The sequence below is a fragment of the Nanorana parkeri genome, unplaced genomic scaffold (assembly GCF_000935625.1).
Source record: "Nanorana parkeri isolate BGI_ZX_2015 unplaced genomic scaffold, ASM93562v1 scaffold1003, whole genome shotgun sequence".
Lineage (NCBI taxonomy): Eukaryota > Metazoa > Chordata > Amphibia > Anura > Dicroglossidae > Nanorana > Nanorana parkeri.
In genome coordinates, this window is record NW_017307271.1 from 569,818 (window position 1) to 593,201 (window position 23,384).

At 40.5% G+C, this 23,384-nt stretch overlaps 1 protein-coding gene across 1 annotated transcript in view; it reads right to left on the reverse strand.

Annotated features, from left to right (window-relative positions):
- The window catches only part of MCF2L2 (MCF.2 cell line derived transforming sequence-like 2), a 66,839-nt gene extending 46,123 nt beyond the window's left edge, over positions 1-20,716 (reverse strand). Inside the window, exons 1-8 of the mRNA XM_018567060.1 lie at positions 20,618-20,716; positions 15,931-16,000; positions 12,653-12,745; positions 9,157-9,249; positions 7,309-7,434; positions 5,294-5,515; positions 3,063-3,155; positions 1,780-1,858 (exon numbers count right to left, since the gene is read on the reverse strand). Coding sequence (XP_018422562.1) covers positions 1,780-1,858; positions 3,063-3,155; positions 5,294-5,515; positions 7,309-7,434; positions 9,157-9,249; positions 12,653-12,745; positions 15,931-16,000; positions 20,618-20,703 — 862 coding nt within the window. The 5' untranslated portion in view covers positions 20,704-20,716. The remainder of the gene's footprint in view (positions 1-1,779; positions 1,859-3,062; positions 3,156-5,293; positions 5,516-7,308; positions 7,435-9,156; positions 9,250-12,652; positions 12,746-15,930; positions 16,001-20,617) is intronic.
- Between the last annotated feature and the right edge of the window lie 2,668 nt (positions 20,717-23,384).

A 23,384-nucleotide genomic window follows, 5' to 3' on the forward strand; every position in this document is an offset into this window, starting at 1 on the left:
CATGTACTATATTAGTTAGAATATTGTCAGTAATTATGAAGCAGCCGAAAGGTATGTGTTTGCTAAACATACTGTACATAATATAGGCCATATAGCATGAGGTATATCCAAGGAACACAGTGCTGTCAAAGCTTTCTGACAGAAGCTTCCATAGTGAACATCAGTCTATATGAGTGAATCAAAGTCAGCTTCTGAACTGATATGTAGAGAGTGAAGTCCCACCAGATAAAAGTGCCATATGCGGCCCTTTGGTATTTTTTGTGCAGCCCTTTGCAGGACCCAGCAGTCAACAGTGTCAGCATTTATTTGTAAAGAGGCCATAATGACTGTGACCTCTATCAGTCTCATATGCCATGACCCCAGTCTCTCACTATCTCCTGCAGTGTGTCTTCCAACCTGTTACAGGTCTACAGACTCTAATGGATTCCTCTAGTATTTCTGAAGTCTTTTTGTCACAATGTCACCCTGAAGAAGGGACCCTGCATGGCCCCTAAACGTTGGCTAAATGATGCTTGTGACATGTTTCTTCAATAAATAAGCAATAGAATCTAATGCTTTTTGACTGAGTGCTGGTAATCTCCATCTTCTATGATTTTGGAAAACACGGCGCCATCCGTGCAATCACTACGAGCACCATGCCCATTAATCAAGGCCCAGTAGCTGTAAGGAGTGCCGGTGACACATCACAATAATATATGAAGTCTCTGACAGTTTTCTATCATATACTGAATATTATGTGTGCCCCTTTGGAGCTGTTTTGGACGACAGTTGAGCCCTCCTGTTCCTAGCAAGTTGACTACCACAGATCTGGTGTGTATAAGGCCCAAATTGTTGGGGAAACTATAATAACTGTATATTAAAGAATAACTAAAAAGTGAGGGTTCTTTTTTTATTATCCTTGAAGAATGTATCCCGGAATCAGTGTACAGGTTGTGTGCCACACAATAGATTCCACCAATGGTCTCACAAACACATGTTCAGCTTAGTGACATTAAAAATAACATCTTTACCTATGTTACTGAAAACGCTACTGTGTACCTAGAGGATGCGCTGCACTCTCATTTCTTCCCTATAGAAGATTTTGAACCACTACCAAATAATCACTCACATTATAGTAGCAAGCACTTGTCATAGCTGACTAATATACACCTAGCACTCAGAACTTTATGACTGATGAATTCAGACAGGGAAACTACAACCGTTGTGTGCATGTATGTGGTTTATTATCCTCTATTGCTGCAACCACCACAAAGTAATCTAGCCACAGCAAGATATCAGAGTGAATGGAGGTGAACTTTCAAATGCGTGATTGATTTCAAAGAGATGTTGTTAAATAAAACTCAAAAAGTGATGCAGTATTTTCCTGCATTTACTTAAATATTTCTGAAAATGCAAGTACAAACTTCTAGGGAAGCACAGTGGTTAACACTGACTCTTTACAATACTGTAGCCCTGCTTTCATAGAGTAGGGATACAATGCAGATTATGTTTGTATTTAATGTTTGTTTGTTTTGTTTGTGTGCTCTCTTTTGCCCAAAACCTATAATATGATTTTAGGATAATTTGCTTCCATCTAAAACTATTTGTAGAGTTTTGCCTGCATGACTATCATAGCGATTTAACACTGTAAGAAATTTGTGGGTGGGGGGAAGCAAAGGGAGCAAAGATTATTATGATTTTTTGTATTATTATTATTGTTATTTATTTATTTTTATATTCACCATCTTTACTAATAAACTAACACTGATTTGCAAATTATTTCCAAATAAAAGAAATTACCTCTGCATGCCTCAAGTTGCCCTGTTAGTACCTTTCTAATCTCAGTTACCCACAGGTTCTTCTGCTCAACAGATGATGCCTAAAAATGCACAGAAAAAAACAAATCAAAGTTTGCTGCACATTTTAAGGATGAGGTCTCACCTTATATTATTTTCTACCCCTCAGTCACCTAACTCCCACAGTGTATGTTAATTTGTATCCAATGATTCTGTATGCAATAGAAACTGAGATACAGACTGACAGCTCCCTCCTCTTCATTCCTGACCACACTCTGCAAAGGAGACTGCATTTTGATTGACAGCTTTTATCTCACTGTCTTTGCACTTTCCAGACACTAGTGAGGTCACAGGAATGCAGGGGAAGGGGGCATGTTGTCACAGGAATCAGCACAGGGACTAGAAATGGAAGGGAAGTCTTGTTTTCTGTGTGTAAATTACAGGGACAGTGAGAAAAGAGCTGTCAAGAGGCCCTCTCCTTTGCAGATTGTGGAAGCAGTAGATCACACAGAAGCATGAGATAAAAAGCAACATATTAGGAGGTAGGAGACTGAGCTAGGTAAAATAAGGCAAAGTGAGACTTCTACTTTAATCTTAACTTATATACACAACATAATTTTACAAAATATGTTTATTATAATATGATATAATATTATATGGACAAATGTACATGCAATTCCACAAGTACGTGGCTCTGCGAATTGTTGATAATTGTTGTTAAATACACTTCTAAGTGTCCCATACTTAAAAAGAAATATGATACCCAAGTCCTGTTAGTGGTAAGTTATTATTGTTAGCTTCTGCTGCAGCGATCACTGTTGTTCAATGTCATATGTAGTGATGATGTCAAGCCCAAGGTGCAAGCTCGCTTTTAGGAGTACATGTGAGCGAAGCATCCCATTTACCCTGACATGCTCCTAGCACTTCACAGCTGCAAGCAAGAACTAACTGACGGGCCAGCCTCGGGCCAAGTAAGTGTACATCAGCTGTGTCAGCACTGGCTGGTATTGTCCACCATGTAAATAACAAGTGAACTTTAATCCTGAAACACAATGAGAGCTTAATGGTCCATTATGGTGGACCACCTGACCAATGGAGGACTATGGAAAGGAATACACTGAATAAAAGAACAGCTGCAGTGACATTAAAACATAAGTGCTATTTACTACTACTGGATGTATATGTATAACACGGAAGATTACTTATCAACATTTTCAGTGCCAGCACTTATTATAAAATAGTAGCCAATGGAGAATTTGCGTTCTTTCTCCATCTACGTTGTTTTACCTGAATAATGTACACTTCTTCTCTGCCATTGTACCACACTTCAAACTTCTTATTATCCCCTTTTACATTTTCAGTGATACCAACCGAACTCATCTGTTACCAAAAACAAAGAATAATCACTATGAATAAAATTATGTTGTGTCGAATGTAAATCAGTAAATTGTTCCTGAAGTCAAAAGTTACATGAAAAGCATGTTTACAATTCTGCTAGGAAAAATAAAAAAAAAAGAAAGAGAAAAAGCAGGGGTGAAATACTTAATTATCCTGAAGAAATAACTGTTACAGGCATCCATGAAGGATGGTAACATGATTAAATGCCAGCATTTGGTCAATTTTCTAATAGTTCAAGGGGTCAAACCAACAATTGTTTTAGAATGTAGTGACGAAACATTTTTTTGCAAATTTATATAATTCTAACAGTGAATGTGGTTTTTGTTCAAGAAAATGCATTAGTTTCCAAAATCTATGGTGTTTTTTGAAAAACATTTGTCAAGTCTCTGATGACATTATCGAATGATCCAACTAGATTTTTCATATAAACTTTTGTATGAAAATCTACCAGTGTATGGCCACCTTTACTTTTGGGCAAGACGCCAGATCGCATTAAAATAAATAATTACACACAACATTTTAAAATCCTGCTCCCCCTGTGGATTTAGTTTATTTTTTCTAAGACCAAAATTGGGCTTTAAATGACCTTATTATAATTCTCAACTAGTATCAAAAAGAGCAAATATTTCCATGCACACATGTTTCAGACCCAGAACTGCTAATAACAATATGAAATTGACAACATTGTGAGTTCTGATTATTGTGTTAACCACCATGTTAGTACTGGTAATCTTGCCATAAGGTGGTACTTCTGGTTACTGAAACACAACAGGAAGTGAGAGTAAGTTTTTTTTTCACTCAACTGCCAAAGGCAGCTGAGTGAATAACCGTCCCGAAGTGAAAGCCAAATGCCGTTCAGCTATTCACTTCAGCCGAGTAAGGCTGATTTCAGACACACATCTGCTGGCTTCGGCTCCCTTCAGCTCACTTTGATTCCGCTGAACAGTTCGGCTGAGTCGAAGTAAAGAACTTAATTTGCCTCAGCCGATCCAACATCTGGATCAGCCGAGGCAAGCGTACGGCAGTTCATTCGCACCAATCCTCACAGGGGCTGGACAGCAGTGAGTAAATAGCCGAATGTTGCTGAGCTTGGTTATGCTGCTCGTTACATCCGAGGTAGCAAGCAGAATTTTTAAAAAATGTAAACAAAAGAAGAAAAAACCCAGCACCTTGTATGTCTGGAAGGAATGTTAGATGGAACCCTCAGTTAAAAATCTAAAAAAAAAAAGTGCGTGAGGTTCCCCCCAAAAGTCAAATCAGGCCCTTTAGGGTGGAACCCCACCACCAAAAAAACGGGGGAAAAAACGTGGTGTGCCCCCTAAAATTCGCAACCAGACTCTTTACCCGGGCACTGGCCTGACAGGGCAGGAAAGAGATGAGCGAGTCGTCGCCCCCCGCCCTCCCCCACGCGCGCAACATTCCAGGCCACATGCCCTCCTCGGCATTGCGAGGGTGCTTCTCTGTTTTTTTTTCTTTTTGGCAATGGGGTTCCCCCTTAAAATTCCCACCAGACCTGAAGGTTTTTTTTATTTTTAACTTGGGGAGTCCCTCCTGACATTCCTGCAAGACCTTAAGGGTCTGGTATCAATCGGGAGGGGGACCCGGCACAGGTTTTTTTTTAACTATTTGTTTACATTTTGCGGGGAGAATGGCCTGCTTCGGCAGACTATTCTCCCCACTTCGGCTGTGTCTTCGGCTCAGCTGAGCTGAACGCATATGCTTCGGCTCAGCTGCCTTCAGTTGCTATACAGGCGGCCAAATTGAGCAGAAGGATTAGCCGAAGCTTCAGCTTAATACGTCGGTTCAATAGTGAATAACCCCCGAAATCTCTGCAAAGTGAGGTGAAATCCTTCTCGCACCATTTTAACAGAACAGAAGATTTCCCCTTATTCCTTATAACACCTGTAAAGTTTTTCATTTTCTACAATATTTTGTTCTCTTGACATTGGTCACTAGAATGAATAGAGGGTAAATCTACCCAAAAACAGCAATGAAAAGCTAACAGAGGTCCTAACCTTCCACCGCTCTATCCACACCTAAAAAAAAATAAAAAATTGGCTAGAGATACACTTTACTGATGAACTACACACACGAAAATCTAAAACAGAATTGCACATTACCTTCAGAGCATGCTTGAAACTATAGGAAGGTGACTTCTCGTGTCCCTCAGTGCTTTCTTCCCTCTTCTTGCAGAAAAGCAGGGTTTTGGCATACAGGAAGAGATGCCTCTGCATTGGCTTGAATCTGGCCAGATCTTTCACCTTATTATGGCCCTTCTTGTGGTCGGTCCACACATTGAACGAGCCCTGCATTAGAAGCTTCCCTAGTTCACAGAGATCCCCCTGTGGAAAAAGAACACACATACAACTAAATTAAATGGCATTTTCGTGCAGCTTACCAGTTCTGCCCAGTCTGCAACTGTATAATTGGATTAAATGTTGCCAACCTGTGTGTAAAGCAATGAGGGTCTTACCTGCCCCCCTTGTTTACCACAGTTAAGACAGAGGAGGCCATTCGCTTGGTGGGGTGAGTGACACAGATACCATTTTTGCTGTCTCTATAGAATTAAAAGAAAAATTTTAATAAAAAAGACATCTTATGGCTTTTCAGCTGTTGGGGCTGCTGCTGATGAAGGCAGCAGTGCATAGGGGTACATCTGCAAACACTGCCAGCAAAATTATACCTAACCTTATATACTGTATACCTATTAGAAAGTTGTGACTTTATAATTGTATAATAAAATATTGGCTTTTTTGTTGTTTTTGCTGCCAATTAAGTTTACTGTTTGCAATTATGCACATGTAAGGCATATTTGTGAGAATGATTCGGGAAATTTGAAGGAGCCGGTTTCCTCTATTAGCCAGAAAAGCCTCTTCTGTGCCTTTTTCTAGTCAGTGTCTTGCCATAGCTGCTTTTAGTCAAATTGGTGTGGACTATTCAGATCCACCTGTGAGGTTTTCAGGCAGATCTGATTTAAAGCCTAATGCAACTCTAGAGGGCAGTCGGATGTAAACAGATGTGCATCTGTTCACATCTGATTACCCCTGACTCCATCTAGGTTCACAAAAAGAACATGGGTTGCGCTATTTCAGCTTTTTTCCTCCATCTAAGATGGAGAAAAAAACCTAAAGAGATGCAGATCTCACAAAAGTGACATCCATTCAGTCATTAATCCATTCATTCAATTAGTAGGGGATCACAAGTTACATAATAATGTAATTGCTTATGATGTTAATTGTAAATGCGAATAAAATGCCATCCATCATTTACTGCCATGGATGGTATATTATTACGGTCACAATTAACCATTAAAACAAAATACTTTGTGAATAAATACCTGTTTCTTCGTTAATCCCGGTCTGTGCGCATGCGCAAGTGCTGATGTCTGCAAAGACAGAACACCTCCTCGGCTACCTCCACCAGCGCCACTGGTGCAGCCACCGCTGGGCTCCACCTCCTCCACCTCAGCTGCTGGCTGTCACTGACTCAGCACCGGCTGTGAGGAGGAACGCGCCGCTACACAGATCACTGACAGGTCTGGACAGTGGCGCATTCCTCCTCACAGCCGCCAGTGACCGTCCTGAAGCCTACGATGCCAAAGAGACCCAGGCAGCTGGCACAGCATTGGGGGGCCCCTTTGCTGCTGGTCCCGGCCAGGCCCCCTTGTTCCCCGGGCCCCATAGCGGCCGCTTCGGTAGCTATGGCGATAGTTCTGCCACTGTATCCTCTTAATACTAATTACGATGGTTCCTCTCTGCCTGCTGTGCACTATTACCCATTTGCTCTCTGTTTGTCTGCAGCTGTCCAGCAACGAAACTCTGTGGGTCACATACTGAGAGTTGTCATACCTCACAACATCCATCCATACATTTACCAGCTCTGGTGAAGACCAGGGGTTCTAGAACCTGAATCCTGGTGAGGGTCTTTCACCATCAGTTGGCAGTGTGGCATACACTTGTTTGTCTACGCTGACCCTGAAGCTGCTGTCCATGACAGTTGTGTTACTAAACTATACATCTACTTTCTGCACCACACTGCACACTAACATGGCCATGGTGGTTTAGTCAATTGCATGAAAAAATCCTAAAAATATTTTTTTCATTAAAGAAAAAAGACATGTGTCATGGTATTGTACCTCATATCCAGTAATGGCTATTTGATGCATAGAATCATTGACTGATTTGATGATATCTAGTACAGTTGCGAGAGCTTCTTCTAATTCTGCTGTGCCTTCTGAATTCTTGCTGCACTTTAGCATTTCCTAGAAAGAAAGACGAATACCCTTTAGAAACAATCAACAGTTAAACATGCAAAATCTAACCAGTTCAGAAATCAGTGGCCTAGCCTGGTATGTACCTCAGAGCAGAATGCTTATCTCAAAGTTTATCTAAACTCAAGAACATACATGTTATATATCACAGCTTTTCAGGGTTTTCTTTCATTGATTGTCACACACTTTCTGTCCTTCTGTGACAAGTACTTACCAAACTGTATCTATAGAGTAGCAGCATTGTCAACATAGGACTACAGAACACCACCCCTCTCCTCCATTTTTATTTTTTTACTTATTGAACATATATAATAAAACACTTAAAATGGTTCATAAACAGACCTTAAAGTGAACAAATAAAAAAAGTTTATTTTCTTTCTCATAAACGGTTTCTTTAATAGTTTGTCATAATGTATTATATACAGTACATCGATGGCTACTTAAAGTGAGGGTACAGTCATGACATATGTAGAATAGCCTTACTGGTTATGTTAAAGCTCAACTGATACCACTGAGTGGAGCAATGTTATGGTGTCAGGTTCTTATTTCTTGATTTCATAAAACAGAGTGCAGGGCAAAACACAATCTTAAACAGCTTATGGACGCAGAGGTTACCTTCACATCTACTCATAAATAAGCTTTGCACTGGAACCTCCACCACGAAGCGCCAATTAGTGAACAGTCGCTGTATAGCAGGACCTCAAATTATAATTTCTAATAGTTCTCTGGAAAAATCTCCTATGGCAACCACACTCAGGATGTAGTCATAAAAAATATCTTTCTTCAAGCCATATTCCCAATGCTGATTCCATAGAAATCTGTTTAGTTAATGTTTCCAGTTGAGGCACAGTGAGCACATATAATATATATACAAATAACCAGGTAATTGAGATCAATCTTAATTACAGAGCATAATAAAATAGGCAGAATAGGAACCCTTACATACGACTAAACTGACCTCTTAATCTATAGCTTTACAGAGAAAGTTACTCATTCATTTCCTCCCACTCCATCAGCGGTCACTGGGACAGGAGGTGAAGGTTCTACTTCATACCTTCTCTACAGAAGTTAACAAAAAAAGCTTTGTTTGCTCTGGTCCAATGAGGTCCAATCTTGGGAGAGGGGGTGAAGGGCTGTTAGATCTCTGCAAAAAGACCACTAACGCCAGGTATTTATTGAAGCTTTGACTGACCCTAACTAAAATGTTTACGTAGTTTTTGAAAACAATGGGAAACATAACAACTTCTGTAAATTTTTTTAATGTTGTTTGTATTCCTCCTGGGTAGATTCCTCTTCACTTCATGTCCTAGTAGGGAAATCCCTCTTCTGAAAGCTGTCATCAGAGAAGGGGGAACCTTCTAAACGGAACACCTGTCTGAGTGACATCTGCCTTTGGTACAGAAAGTGAAGGGAAATCTCAGTGCAGGACAGTAGTAAAAACTCTAGAAGTTTGAATTCTCTTTCTGCTGTATGTAAACTGAAAAAGGTTTTGGTTGGAGTTTAACATGGAATAATATGGATTTTATAAAGACTAAAAGCAGTGTGCAAAGCACAGTCACCATAACAACCAATAAGCATTTATCTTTATTTTTCTGAGTGATCATTTGTGCAAAATTCTAGGCCATCACTGCTGTTTGCATTGTCTTAGTATATAAGTTAAAAAAACATTTTTAAATATTGGCATAAAATGTAAGTAAAACTATCAAATATTACCTTCAAAAGCAGCTGATACTTTGTGATTCTCTGGACCGGTTTCAAGAGATAGGCATCCAAAGAAAGTTTGTGATCCAATTTTCGTTGACATTCCTTTGAGAAAATGAGATTAGATCAGCATTTTATCATAAACCATTCAGTGGATAATGACCAAGTGTTGTGTACACTTTAGCAAAAGGTAAATTTGCTTGAATTCAAATCTCTAATGATCCTTTTTTACACCGGTAGTTTTATCTATGGAACTGTATATATTGGGAAAAAAGTTACTTTAAACTCAGGAATTTGTTTGTTTTTACTTAAAGGAGAATTATGAGGTGAGTGATTTTCACTCAGCCTCATAATCTGAGCCGACTTGTGACAATGAAACTGTCACAGGTCGGCTCAGTAGAACGGGAAGTGAGCAAACACATACCGGCGCTGGCTTACTTCTCGATCATGTGCCGGCAGAGAGCCGTGACAGGGGAGGGACTGGATTCCCCCTCCACTGTCCGATTCTCCAGCGCTAACTGGAGGAACGAACGGGGGAGGGGGCGGGTACAGCTGGCTCTGCCTCTAGATAGGCAGAGCAAGCTGTCACTCACCAAGCTGGGTGGATCCAGACACAATTGTTGGGATCCGTTCCGGCTGCGGCGTCTCGGTATACCGCGAGCTGTAGCACTGTATACTGAGTTTTGGGTGACGGGAGGGCGCTAATTTGTGGCCTCCCGTTACCCTTAGGAGAACTATGGTGAAAAGCCCTAACCCCATAGTTCTCCTTTAACATTTTATACATTAAACATTCTATGTGCAAGTCAAATATTTAATAGTTTATTGTTCCTACTTTTTTTCTGAATAGCTTACAGTTGCATCTGTAATTTTTCTTTTGTGGTCAGCCACGTGTAGTACTTTTCCTCTGCTAAGAACCATGTTACTACACCATGGTATATGATGATGCTACAAATGCCATCTTTTTCCATCTGACTGATTAAACATTCAGAGTTTAGCACTTCAGCGCTAACTGTTATCTCAAACTCCTGGTCATTCATCATATAGGTACCCATGCTACAAGTCTGACACATTTAGCAAATATACCTTCTTGGGAAAGGATTGCAAGCAGTTTATCATGGTTTATGGGTACGCTCTTGTGCATGCATTTAGTTTTAGGTGTGTTAATCTGAGTGTGAGGACCTACCCAGGTATTTGATCATGAAGACCCTCACTCTCCATACTAGGTCATTTAGATTTAGCAAGAAATATGTAAAGGTATCTAGATTGAGAGACTGCATGTTTGGATATATATTTGAACAGATTAGCTGAGTAGGTCCTAACAATACACAGTTTTTGGTCAATCTAAAGGGGTTTGTATGTAGATTGTACAACCAGATTGTAACATGTGACCAGATTAAGATAGATGATGGCCCCCACCCCTGTTAAGGGATGGTTGTTACAGTTTGACATAAACGGCCTCTTTCACGCCTCTTGCAAACTAGTTCCCTTTTCTTTAAGGTGTAGGAAAACGGCCTTGACTTGTTGACCTGTAGAATTTACCCTCCTATGTTCAACCATTCATTTGTTGAGAGTTGGTTTGGCAATATTTTAACAAAGGATGTGATAGCCTGGTAAATTTTAAAATGTGTTAAGCAAATACGGTAACTTTAATTTGTACTATATATGAACATGTGCCCTATTAATTCCATTCCATGACAAAAACAAACAAACAAACTGTGACGCATTTGTTCAACATCCCAAAAATTATTATAACTAGTAAATCAGGCACAAAATAACCAAAATGGAACTCAGGTACTTCTCCCCTCTACAAGTTCAAAATATATTCCTACCCCAAGACCTATCCAAATTGTGCGCTACAATCTGCAATATTTATTACAAAAAGCAAACAAAAGAAAACATTTTGTTCCACTGCCTTAAGAAATAACAGGGTTGATTGTGAATGCAATTGCAATCGTATTTATTTCATATAGTTTAGTGACAGCCAAATCAAAGGCATTCAGGGCCACATGTCTGGCACCAATATCAGATACAGCTTGCAGAAAACACACAGGATAGGCAGGCAAGCACATGCTAACTTGGATTGATAGTCAGTTAAATTGTATCTATAGTTTTGAATAGCATGGGAAAGGGTTAGAACCTTTGTCACACAGATAGGAATAGCTGGAAGAGAGGGCAATGTAGTCGTGATGGGTGACTTCAATTACCCAGACATCAATTGGGCCAATGGAACTTCGGGTTCGGCAAAGGCGGGGCGATTTCTAAACATGTTGCGCGACAATTTCATGGACCAGATGGTGGAGACTCCTACCAGAAAAAATGCCATCTTAGATCATTATGTTGTGTTTATCCCCGTTTAAGAGACTCTATATGTAAAAAATTGGGTGTGAGGCAGAATTTAGATACACTTAAAGCAGCCTTTAACCTTTAAGTAATCCCCTAGCTGAATCCAGTAACATAGCCCTTACATTACTTTAAATGACCATGCATAATCCTACAACATATACCTTGATCACTTAACAATGTTCCATCTGTTGGACCTACTATTTAAATGAGATTAGACAAGTATAGCCAACAACCCGCTCCTCAGGCTTTGCCACTGAGCTTTGGCCTTTTGTGATGGCAAATCATTCTGATCATGACTATAATAGCTTTAAAGTAGGGAACCATGACACCAGTCTTCGCTTGCATTTCTAATAATACCCATATGGCTATGACACCCAGTCTTTAATAGATATTAGCATTCAAACTGATGGCCACATCTGATCAATCTGCACATTAGATACCCATGTCAAATGTTCAGATGTAGAGGACAATAACAAATGTGGTGTTGTATACCCACTGATCCTCATTCAATCATGTTTTCCAGCAAATATGTGAGCCACAAAATCTGAAATCACAGATTGCATGATTAGCAGTGGATTACATCTAAAAGTACCCAATGTTATGTACAGTATATGTATATGTACAGTATATGTACAGTATATGGGAATCTTTACTGTACAACAGCTTCAGCTTTTTTAATGACAAGTGGACAGCAATATTTTAATCTGGCAGTGAGAAGTTATGAGGGCATTTATTCTCACACACCCTAATCTGCAAAGTATTTAAGTGGTAATAACTTTTATATTTTATAGCAGACAGCTGTAGACAGAGCTGGACTTCAGTTTAAACAGAAAATGTTAAGCAGTTTTTAATGCCAGAGCTGGATAGATCTGTACATTAAAACTATTACACTGGAACCAAAAACATTTATTTTGTAGTTTTGAGAGGGTGAGTAAAAACTAGAATCTGTGTCCGGTGTTCATTTGCTCTTTGTGTTCTTGTTAACATGATTTTCCACAATTACTATTTTGATGACCACACCGAAAGTGAGGGGAATCTTCCTTTTGGAGCACAGACCAACCCTTCCTGGTGCTACTAAAAAAGTGATTTAATTGCTACTTTTGTCCTGGTTAGATTCCCCTTACGTCCGGCCTTGATAACCACATAGGATATGATTGTCACTTACCTGGAAAAAAATGCTTTCAGCACACTGCCTCCATAGGGCTTCTGATCTTGGTTTATTTTGGCAGTATTTTTCATAAATTTGAAGGTCTTCCTTCTATATGAAAAAATAATATGTTACGCATTAGAATGTATATTGCAGAAATTACAGTGTCATGGTCAGGGAAGCCCAGCAAGCAATCAGAATTGGTACTGTGAGAGCCATTGCACATGTGCAATGGTTTCGTGCTAGTAATAGTCATAATCGTGCGCATGCGCTCGGACCCTGATGCATGTGTTCACACGCAATGGCACTCACGCAGATTGGCGTGCACGTGCTCACGTCTAATCATGGCAGAAAAGGGCCTATTTAAACTTGCATCCTGCAAGCACTCAGTGCTGAGAGTTCTTCAGCTAGTGTCTAGCATTGATTCCTGATTCCTGAATGTTCCTGTATCTGACCCGGCTTGATCCTCTGACTCTGCTGCTCTCTGCCTGCTGATTTGGAACCATTTATCCTGCACGGCTTGATCTCCTGCTTCCAGCTTCCGTCTTCTGATTCTGTACTGCACAGCTCGCCTGACCCAGCTCGGCTCTGACTCTGCTTCTCTGAATTCCTGATATCCTGCATGCTTCTGGCTGACTACCTGCTTGGTGCTTTACTCTGGTGTCTCCAGTATTTCTACCCAGTGGGACCCGTGCCTCACAAAGTCTGTTTGGCCCTGTTACACTCTCAGGGGCGCTCAGACCCGTGCTGCAAAGGAAGGTTCTTCTTGTCACCTCAGACTCAAATCAGGTACATCACGTCATGTGTATAATGCATACCACATAACACATCAAATTTTTAGAGATAAATACCATTTTATTTGTTGACATTTGTTGTCTCTGCTTAACCATTGGTTACACACATTCAGATTGTTTTTCCTTATAGCAAAAAGTGGGATTGTTATGACCTGCATTTTTCATTTACTGTATAACAACTTTGAATCTGCCACATTAAGGGGTTTAACAGGTAATTTATTCTTGGTTGGCTATACTTTATTTTGCCCTGTTTTACACTAGCTTCTCTCCTTGATATAAAAAGAATCAGAAAGCAAAACAGGAAAATTATATTTCATACTTACCACAATTTTCCTTTCCTGACCGCTCCATGGCAGCACACACATGGGACGGCTCTGCCTCCCTTCCAATCTGATAGGCTCTTAACTCTTAAAAATGACACCCCCAGCAGCATCCAGCATTACGTCACAAGCACTCCGGCTGGGCGGGAACCATGTGCTGCCATGGAGTGGTCAGGAAAGGAAAATTGCGGTAAGTATGAAATACAATTGTCCTGTTTTCCCCGACTGCTCCATGTCAGCACACAAAGAAGAAATAACTAGACCAAACACACGGGCGGGTAATGCCAAAAAAATGCTGCTTTTAATCTCAAACAGAACCAAGGAAATAACACTGTGTCTAAAGCCAACTGTAGTTAACGCAGCGGGCTCGACACAGTAATGTTTCATGAATGTAATGTATGCACCGAGGACCATGTGGCCGCTTTACATATAGTCTCAGGTGACACAAAATTATAGACCGCCCACGAGGGGGAGATGCCACGTGTAGAATGAGCTGGATGCTGCTGGGGGTGTAATTTTTAAGAGTTAAGAGCCTATCAGATCGGTAGGGAGGCGGAGCCATCCCATTTGTTTGCTGACATGGAGCGGTCGGGGGGGGGATGTCAAAATGACACATTGATTTTGTCAAAAATCAATCACATCAGTCAGAAATAGGCCAAATAATGTCAAATATTTAATGTAGAAAAAGGGCATGAAAATAGAGATTAGGAATAGGGGTATGAAAATTTTCACTTTTAAACTACAGAAAATCTATTGTATGATCTTAAACTGACAAAAAAAGTTTTACATTAAAAGTACATTGTTGTAATTCATATACAACACCACTTAATGCTTAGCCTTTGGAATAGATTGAGTCTATTCGCACCTGGAAACCATTGTTTTTACCCATTGAACAGTAGGTTATTGACAAAATAAAAATTTGATATAACGGCATTCTCTTAGACACTTTTTTGACAACATGTACTATATTATGTTTTTTGACTACTTTACAGCTCGTCTAAAGGATAAAATGGACAAAGACGTTGCTATGCTATGCCAGTTACTAGACAAAATAGTAAGGATTAGAGGACAAAGAACCTGTTTATTTAGAAAAGCTTGTAGCCATATTTAATTTATGTTTGTCCTACCTGCTTGCTTGCCTCTAGTAGTGTTCAGGATGTTTAAGGTTGCACTGCAAGTAAACAATCTAGCACTCTAGGTCATTGGTAGCAGCAGGAGGGTTATGAAACCTTCTGTGTTTCCTTTGGCTACTATTGCTACAAAAGTGGAGAGGTTAGTAAAAAAAAAAACCTGACTCTCTATAGTGTCACTGTATCTCTGTTACAAAATCTGCTGTAAGCAGCATGGGCACAAGAGGAGCCTACAGTAAGTAGACCTGACTAACTAAAAAGAAGTAAATACTTACCTCTCCCTGTGCATATGCCAGATTTTTAAAAAATGACCCTTCTGAGAATTTCAATCTACTGTGTTCTGTAGTGATGTAGAGGTTGGCATGGGGAACCACTAAGTGTACCAGTGAGGACCAGAAGATCATCACACTGTGAATGCTATAATGGCAATACATCCATAGTGCAGCAGTTGAAAAGGCATCAGCTGCATTGATTAACTGAATGATATCAATAAATGTTATTCAGACCTTGGCATCCCTATAATATCTAAAAAGCATTCAAAAACTGACTGAGATGGATTTGCTTTCCAGCTCACATTTTTTTACTGCCTGCACAGTGTACACCCACCAGTTAATGATGGCATTATGGTGGAGTTTTCGGTGCAATATTCCAATCCTTGTGCTGGGGTGGCAAGTGGATCCTGCTCTTCTGGGTCATCCTTGAACCGAGGTCATGCTCACACCTTGCACATTAATCATGTTAGTTACCAGTTTGTGGAAAGACATATTTATGTACCATGCTATTCAAATGGTGCAGACAGCACCAAGCGTCACTTGGTAACACTTGCTTGAGGGCTATTAAGCTTGCAAAGCGTTCTGTCTACTGTCCAGTGGACTTCTTCAGGGTGGGCTGAGCTACTCTCTTCCTTCTCCTTTTCTATTGCATTGACATAAACCTGTATGTTGGCAAAGCCAACCCTGTACGTTTCTGTTATGTACCTGGCACAGACGACTACCCTCTAAAATCATTTGGCAGCTTTAGACTGTAAATTAATTAGAAGACAGATATCTTACCCTTTTCAGAAAACATCTTCCAAGTGAATCAGTATCTTCAGTACAATTCTCCAGTTCTTTAAGAAAAGTTCTGGAAAAAATAAGTTTAAAAAAAGATTTTAAACACTAATGAATCAGTGATAATGCCTTTGGCTTAAACTGACTCCAGCCACAATTATTTTTTTTTAGTTTTGGAAAGAGTTAACATTTTTGTCAGTTTTTTTTTCTGTCTATGATCTCATTGAGGAAATATTCCCTCACTTCTTGTCTCTGTGATACCCTTACAAGTAATAAGTGGGACAGAAAGGCACCAACAACAATTAAAACATTGTCAGAAGTGCCAAGACTTCCTTACTCTACTAAAAATGTATTTTTGTCCTGACAGGAAGTGAGGGAAAATTTGCATAAACAGGGATGCAGACTGCCATAAAAACCTGACAGACACTTTATCCCTTCCAGTCTATGTGAAACTCCCTCCCTCTCTACGCATACAGTACAGTATGTACTGTACAAAAAAGAAGGAAAGAAAGAAAATATATACAAAAACACTCTGCATTTTCAGGTTGCAAACACAGATATACAAAGAAACATGCAAAATTCCGCTACCCCGCACTGAAATAGTTTACTGCTCATTTTTGACTAGGTGCTAAAAAAAGTTATACTCAATCCTAGGATCCAGCTCCCTCTTAAGGTGCCCACACACCTTGTGATAATCGTACGATAATCGCGGGAATTCCCGCAATTGTACGATTATCGCAAGGTGTGTGGAAGGTGTGCGACCTTTGCTACTGTAAGGTCGCACGACTTTTATCTTAGGAACATGTTCGAAAACCCGCCGAGAATCGTACGATTGTCGGCGTGTGTGTGGCATGTTCGTAAGATAAATGCCGCACGGGCCGCACGTCGCAAGTACGATCTGCCTGTCCAAGATGGGCAGATCGTACGTTTTTTTAATTACCTTACAACCATCGCAAGACAAAAGTCTTGCGATGGTTGTAAGGTGTGTGCCCAGCATTAGAATGATCCTTCCAGCCTCACTCCCCCTCCTCTGCAGTGATCTAAGGTCCCATAAATCATGATATTCTATACACAATGTATAGGCATGAGGATGCAGAGGAACATTCCAATGCTGCAGCAAAGGAAGAGAGAGGCTTCAGAGAAGCAGGGAGCCGGCTCAGCAGTTCGGGTGCATATAACTTTTTTTTTTAGACATACTGTAGATGAGCAGTGAACCCTTGCAGTGCGGGGTTAATACAAATTTTGCCCAGAGTTCGTCTTTAAAGAAGTTTGTATTAGTGTTGAAGAGGAAGTGTGTGCAAGAGTAAGAAAGAAAAACTCTGGGCAAATGAAATCGTAACCCTTTCAGTGGGGCTACCACTGCAAGGGTTTTAATATAATATAAAATACCATTATGGTTGTTATTAACTTTAGTGTTACCATAACTTTGTACTAGTAGGGGACTGACTATGCTGACAGCTCTCCTGCTGCCTGTCCTTGATACATACTGTTAAGATCAATGACAAATAATGTCACAGTTGACACTGCCAGCCAGGCGAAGGGAGTTCACAGTTTTGTTATGAGCCCCCTAATTTGTAGTTATGCCCCTAATTTGGGATGTTGAAGAATGAGTATGTTGTTCTGCTTTTCAGGGCATATTGATTTAATGAAACACTTTTTTTCTAGGCTAATCAGTAACACAGACTGTGTCATGAGGATGCAGGCGTATGGATACGATCACCCGCGTAGCCCCATAGAGAAGGACGGGGGCTGCGTTCTAATCACACGCAGCACCTGTCCTTCCCGGCAGCTACTTGGTACGGCCCCACACGCAGCACGGAGCTGTACGTGCAGGCCGATTCGTGTGTGAATGAGGCCTAATAGATATGTGGATGGGGGGTTGTAAAGGGGTCATAGATATGTGGCGGGGGGCGGGGGGGATAGTAGTTGTGTACAGCTATTTCATGCTTTTTCTTGTAATTAGACAAGGGGATTATAATGGGGAATATTACACTGTAATGTTCCCTATGATAATCTATTTCTCTGATTAAATGATTACAGGTAGGCATGTGATCTATCAAAGTTTGAGACTACGTTAGAATGTGTGACTAGTGACGTGGTCACACATTTTAACGTAATCTTGCCCAGTTTTTCGGTGGTGGAATAGGTGAAGAATTCCAACGCTTTCATTTTTTGGTGTAACTGCATTTTATTTTGAAGGCATATTTAAATACAATTAAATTAAAATTATTAAATCAAAACAATCTAAAATATAAACAATCAAAGTCCCCCCCTCAGCGGGCCACGGTAAAATTATCAAACGTTGACCGGTCCGCGGTGATAAAAAGGTTGGGGAGCACTGGTCTAAGGTCCCTGAGTGATCACATTCTATACACAGTGTATAGGACGTGCGAACGCCAAGGGACATACTATTGTTGCAGCAGTGGAAGAGACAGGCTGGAGTGAGCGCTGTCACAGTCGGCCGGCTCTGAAGATCATGTGAGTATAGCTTTGTTATTTTCTTCACTAGATACAAATGAGCAGTTAACCCTTGCAGTGCACAGGTAGCCCCACTGCAAGGGTTATTAAAAGTTTTCTGCAGAGTTCTGCTTTAACTGCTTTGGTAGAAAAAGCCTCCTTTTAAAGTTAATAGATGAAACACAAATTAAACCTACAGCTGAATGGATCAGAGGAGTGAGTCCTTCCCCCTGATTTGTGCTCTGTAGCACTGTCACAGGTACATCCTGTATAAAACAGGTATCTGTAAAATAAAACTTCTTTATAGATAATACAAAATAATATAAACAGTTTACAAATGTATAAACTTGAAAAAAATTAAATAAACCCAAAACCAATATTGCTTCACTGTAATGAACATTAACTGTAAGAAATACATTGACATTATTGATGTACATGCTTTGAGAAACTAGGTAGAAAAAATATGTTTTTATTACTTGTTAGAAGGCAGTTGTACATGATCTCTCCTTTGAGAGCTTTGCAGGGAGAGGCCTTTGCCGTCTTTTCACAATTGCTGCAGTTAGTAAAAGCACTCTGAGCAAGAGTCGGTCAGCTGTCAGCTTATGAGGTGCACTAAAGGCAGTAACTAGATTTCGTTAGACTAACAGAGCCTGCCCACTAAGGCAGGGGTGGGCAACTCTGGCCCTCCAGCTGTGCTTTAACTGCATATCCCAACATGCCTCTGCTTCTGTGAGTCACGCCTGTAACTTCTGCCAGTCTTGCAATACCTCATTGGACTTGTAGTTCCAGAACAGTTGGAGGGCCGGAGTTGCCCACCCCTGCCATAAGATGTAAATTTGGAACACACTATGAGTTTTGCTTGAAGTCTACACATCCTGCAGGGTTCAGAAAATAGGGATGTTTGCGGAAAAAAAATCATTACTGGAAAAAAAAAACATAAATGGTTCCAGTAGTAATTGTGAAGTCACCATAAGCAAATAACCAATTTTTTATTTATTAATTCATTAAAAGGAGAGTTGCAATGGGAAGCCATTAAATATATCTAAGGAAAACCATATTTTCATATTTGGATAGGGTATTGCAGGGTTAAAACTTCTGTTTTTTTTGCCATCCTAGTCCCACTTGAGAGATCTCAATTCTCCCTTCCTGCCCTATATGCACAACATGAAGTTGGACAAGGGCTGATTTACTAAAGACAAATAGGTGGTTCACTTTGTAAGAGAATTTGTACTTTGCAGAGATTTTCTCTTCAGCATAGTTAAGCTGGCCATACCCCTGTCAATTTCTTTTGTTCAACCCGCGGGCTGAACAAAAGAAATGTACGTGATTTTCCATTAACACAAACAGCGTGTCGATCAAGGAATTGCCACTGTTTGCACTGCATTCTGGCAGGTCCTGCTGGCACTTGTCAGAAAACCCGATCAGAGCGGGCAGCTCATTGGCTGCTGGCTCTGATCGCACGATCAAGGAATGCCGGCTGAAAGGGAGCCGACAGCCCCAAACACACTGTGAATTTCGGCTGGTACATTAAAAACCGGCCGAAATTCGGCCAGTGTATGGGAATCTTAAAAGAGAGGTAAAGCTCTGCTGACTTCCATCATCCAATCAAACCTCAATTATCTGCAAAGTGAGATAAATCCACTCTTATATAGCTGTCATCAAAATAAGTGCCCCCCATTGGAATAGTTCCCTCTATTTCCTGCAACAACTTTCCCACAATCTAAGCAGTGACAATGGTGATACAGGCAACAAGAAAAACCTGACAAGGGTTCTAAAACCTCACCACAATTAAAAAAAAATAAAATAAAAGTTTTGCCTTCAGCTCCTATGAGTTCCTCGTGACCCTTTTTGTTGATTGCCAGTGATATTTAACTGTTTTTGCAGAACAGGCTGCAGGCAATGTATATTTTATTTAATTGTATGAGTCCCAGCTGGATCAGCTTTTAAGGGCTATTAGAGTTCTTTAAACTGTGGTATTCTGTAATGGCTCAGAAAAAAAAAGATTAAGAGAGGTCGTGATAACCTCATACTGATCCTACAAATTTCTTGTCATGTCATACTTCAACATTGTTGTTGTTGAATGGAAACGGCCAAATGAACTAATTTTAAAACCTTTATTCAGTAACATAAAATATTCAGATATTTATGATAACATGATATAAAAAGAAAAGAAAAATAACAGAACAAGTCACTCTGAACGAAACAACTGACGCCATGATAGAAATTGGAATACCTTTTGTGAAATTCGTAGATCTCTTGAAGATTTCCAAAAAGGACGTCTTTGCTATTTTGTAAAACCACAGGAATTAAAGGATTCATTTCAGGATTGTCCAACGATAATGCATAGCCCTGTATTAGAGAATAGGCTGTTAATAACTTGCAACCATTAAGAACCTTTTGGGAGCTCATTAAAATACTTAGTGATTTGAAGTGGAACTCATTCTAATTTGTTTAAAACCTTGCGTCTAGGGGTGTGTGGCTTGGACATGCATGAATACGGATGTGCTTATCTTAGGCTCCTGCTCTACCCATCTAACTCTGCATCCATAACGTGTGATACTGATATGGCCAGCAAATAGGCACTCTCCCCTACCCCAGTGCACTCCTGAACCCTGAAAAGGAGCCATAAACTACTTTTCTTTGGATCAGAGGGACCAAAAGCAGGCAGCAAACCGAGAGGTACATTCTCAGCCACTTCGGTCCTATCTTTTTTGGACAAGGGGAGCAACCTCTCCCCTCATGAATCTCTGAAGTTTCTAGGCTCAGACTATGCCACCTCAGATGCTGATAATGATGACCCTGACTGGGACCTTAAAACTTATATGAAGGCCTTCAAACCAAACTAACCTTGAGGGGTTTGCCAGCCTTGTGGAAGGCTGGCAAACCCGTGCAGGATATAGACAGTCTTAAATCTGAAACAGCACATTTGGGCTGGAGACTAGGAGCCCTTAAAACAACACATGAGGAAGCCTTATGGTCCATTGCCCCACATAAAGATAACACAATCATACAAGACAGTGGGGTTGAGTCAGAACTTACCGCAAATCCAGCCAGTTTTCCAAGTTTCACAGATTATAGGTGATAAGTGGTTCAGTGATTCACAGCATTTTTGATATATGTGTGTGTTTGTTGTCACATTGGTGAGCTTCCTCAAAATCCCTAGTATCCCCTCTAACCCAGAAAACATTTTGGCTGCCTCCGGCAGCAACCATGCAACAGAGGTAAAGTGTAAGGGTAGTCCATCATTATAAAATCCTAGGTTGCCATTTCATGTGTTGGGTGGGGTTGAAGAAGGTAGTGCATAGATCCCCTGCTGATTGGAGCAGTATGGAACGGATGTCACTCTTGTGACATTGGAGTCTGTTCATTTTTTTCCTCCATCCTGTAGTACAGGAAAAAACTGAACAAACCAGACCCGTGTTAGGTCTATGGGAAGTCAGATGCAAGCGGACATGTGTTAGTTTACATTTGATTACCTCCATTCAGGTCCGTTTACATCCGACTCCCATAGATTAACACTGAGCTTTCGATCAGGTCCTGATCACAACATTAATTTGGAGAGGGAACCTTTTTATTTAATTTTAGGATATACCGTACATTTATATAATAATAAATATATAAAATGTAGTTGTTTTATTTTTTGTTTATTAATTTCCCTTTTTTGTCTTGGAGGTTCTGGATCTGGTCAATGGAGACCCATTCAGCTGTTCAGCAGCAGATCACTTCTAAAAGTGAACTATTGCTGGACGCAATAGCTCATTGAGGGCCAGTTCACACCAATTGCGGTGCGTTCTAGAGTGGTAGCTGCTGGAAAGCACTGTAATCGCACTTTAAACTCCCCCCTTCGTTCTGGAGCGGGAGGGGGTGTGGCGGTGCATTGAAGTCAAAGGCACCGCAGCCAATATGTATCATGTATTTCTATCACTCTCTGTGACTACAATTTTTTTTATTTCTTGCAGAGCTACATCCTCTACCGGTCTCCTGGTATCTTAAAGTGACACTAAACTCAGGAGTTAAATCTTAAAAACGCATTCAAGTACCCTAACTATTAACAAAACTGGACCGTATTTGTGTATCACTCGGCTGTAGATCCTGAAATCATCTCTGCATTCATGCTGACACTGTCGTTTCTTCTGGAGGGAGGCTACTTTTGTTCATCCATGGTCCATGTGGGTGTTGCAAAGTAGCCACCGCTCCAAGCTCACTCCTGTGATGGACTATAAATTCAATACAAATGAACTAACTAAATGTGACATTGTAGTCCATCGGCGGGAGTGAGCTTGGAGTGATGGCTACTTTACAACACACACATGCACCATGGGGAACAAAAGAAGCCTGCCTCCAGAAGGAAGGACAGTGTCAGTATGAATTCAGAGATGATTTGAGGATCTACAGCTGAGTGATACACAAATAAGGTCCAGTTTTGTTATTAGTATTAGATTTAACTCATGAGTTTAATGTCACTTTAAGCATCTGACACTTCCAAGTACACCGGATGCATGCGCCCCCTACTGCATCCAGTGTGGTTCCCCCTGCCTGCCACTATGTCACCAATGTGTCCCAGGCTTTTAGGCTAGGTTCACACTAGGGCGATCCGTTGAAAAAAACGCACGGTGCATGTAGCAAAAAGAGGTACATGTACCTTTTTCAGCTATTGCCGCGATATAACCCCAATGAAATCAATAGGGCTGTGCAGCAATCACTTTGTGCAATCGTGCACAATCGCCGATATGTGAACCTAGCCTCAGACATAGAGTATGTCACTAGCGCACCAAGGATCTTTGTCCGAAATGCCTTTATTGACATCTCAACATTATGGTCAAACAAACAGCAATGTTTTGAGTCCACGAAGGGCCCCTTCATCAGGCATAATATGACACAAATACAATAAACCAGACCTTATACACCCACAGTAAAATAATGAACCACCAGGCTCGCAAGAATCCCTCCTTCCCCAGCAGCATACACTCATATTTTCTTAATGTACTTGCCTTCGTGAG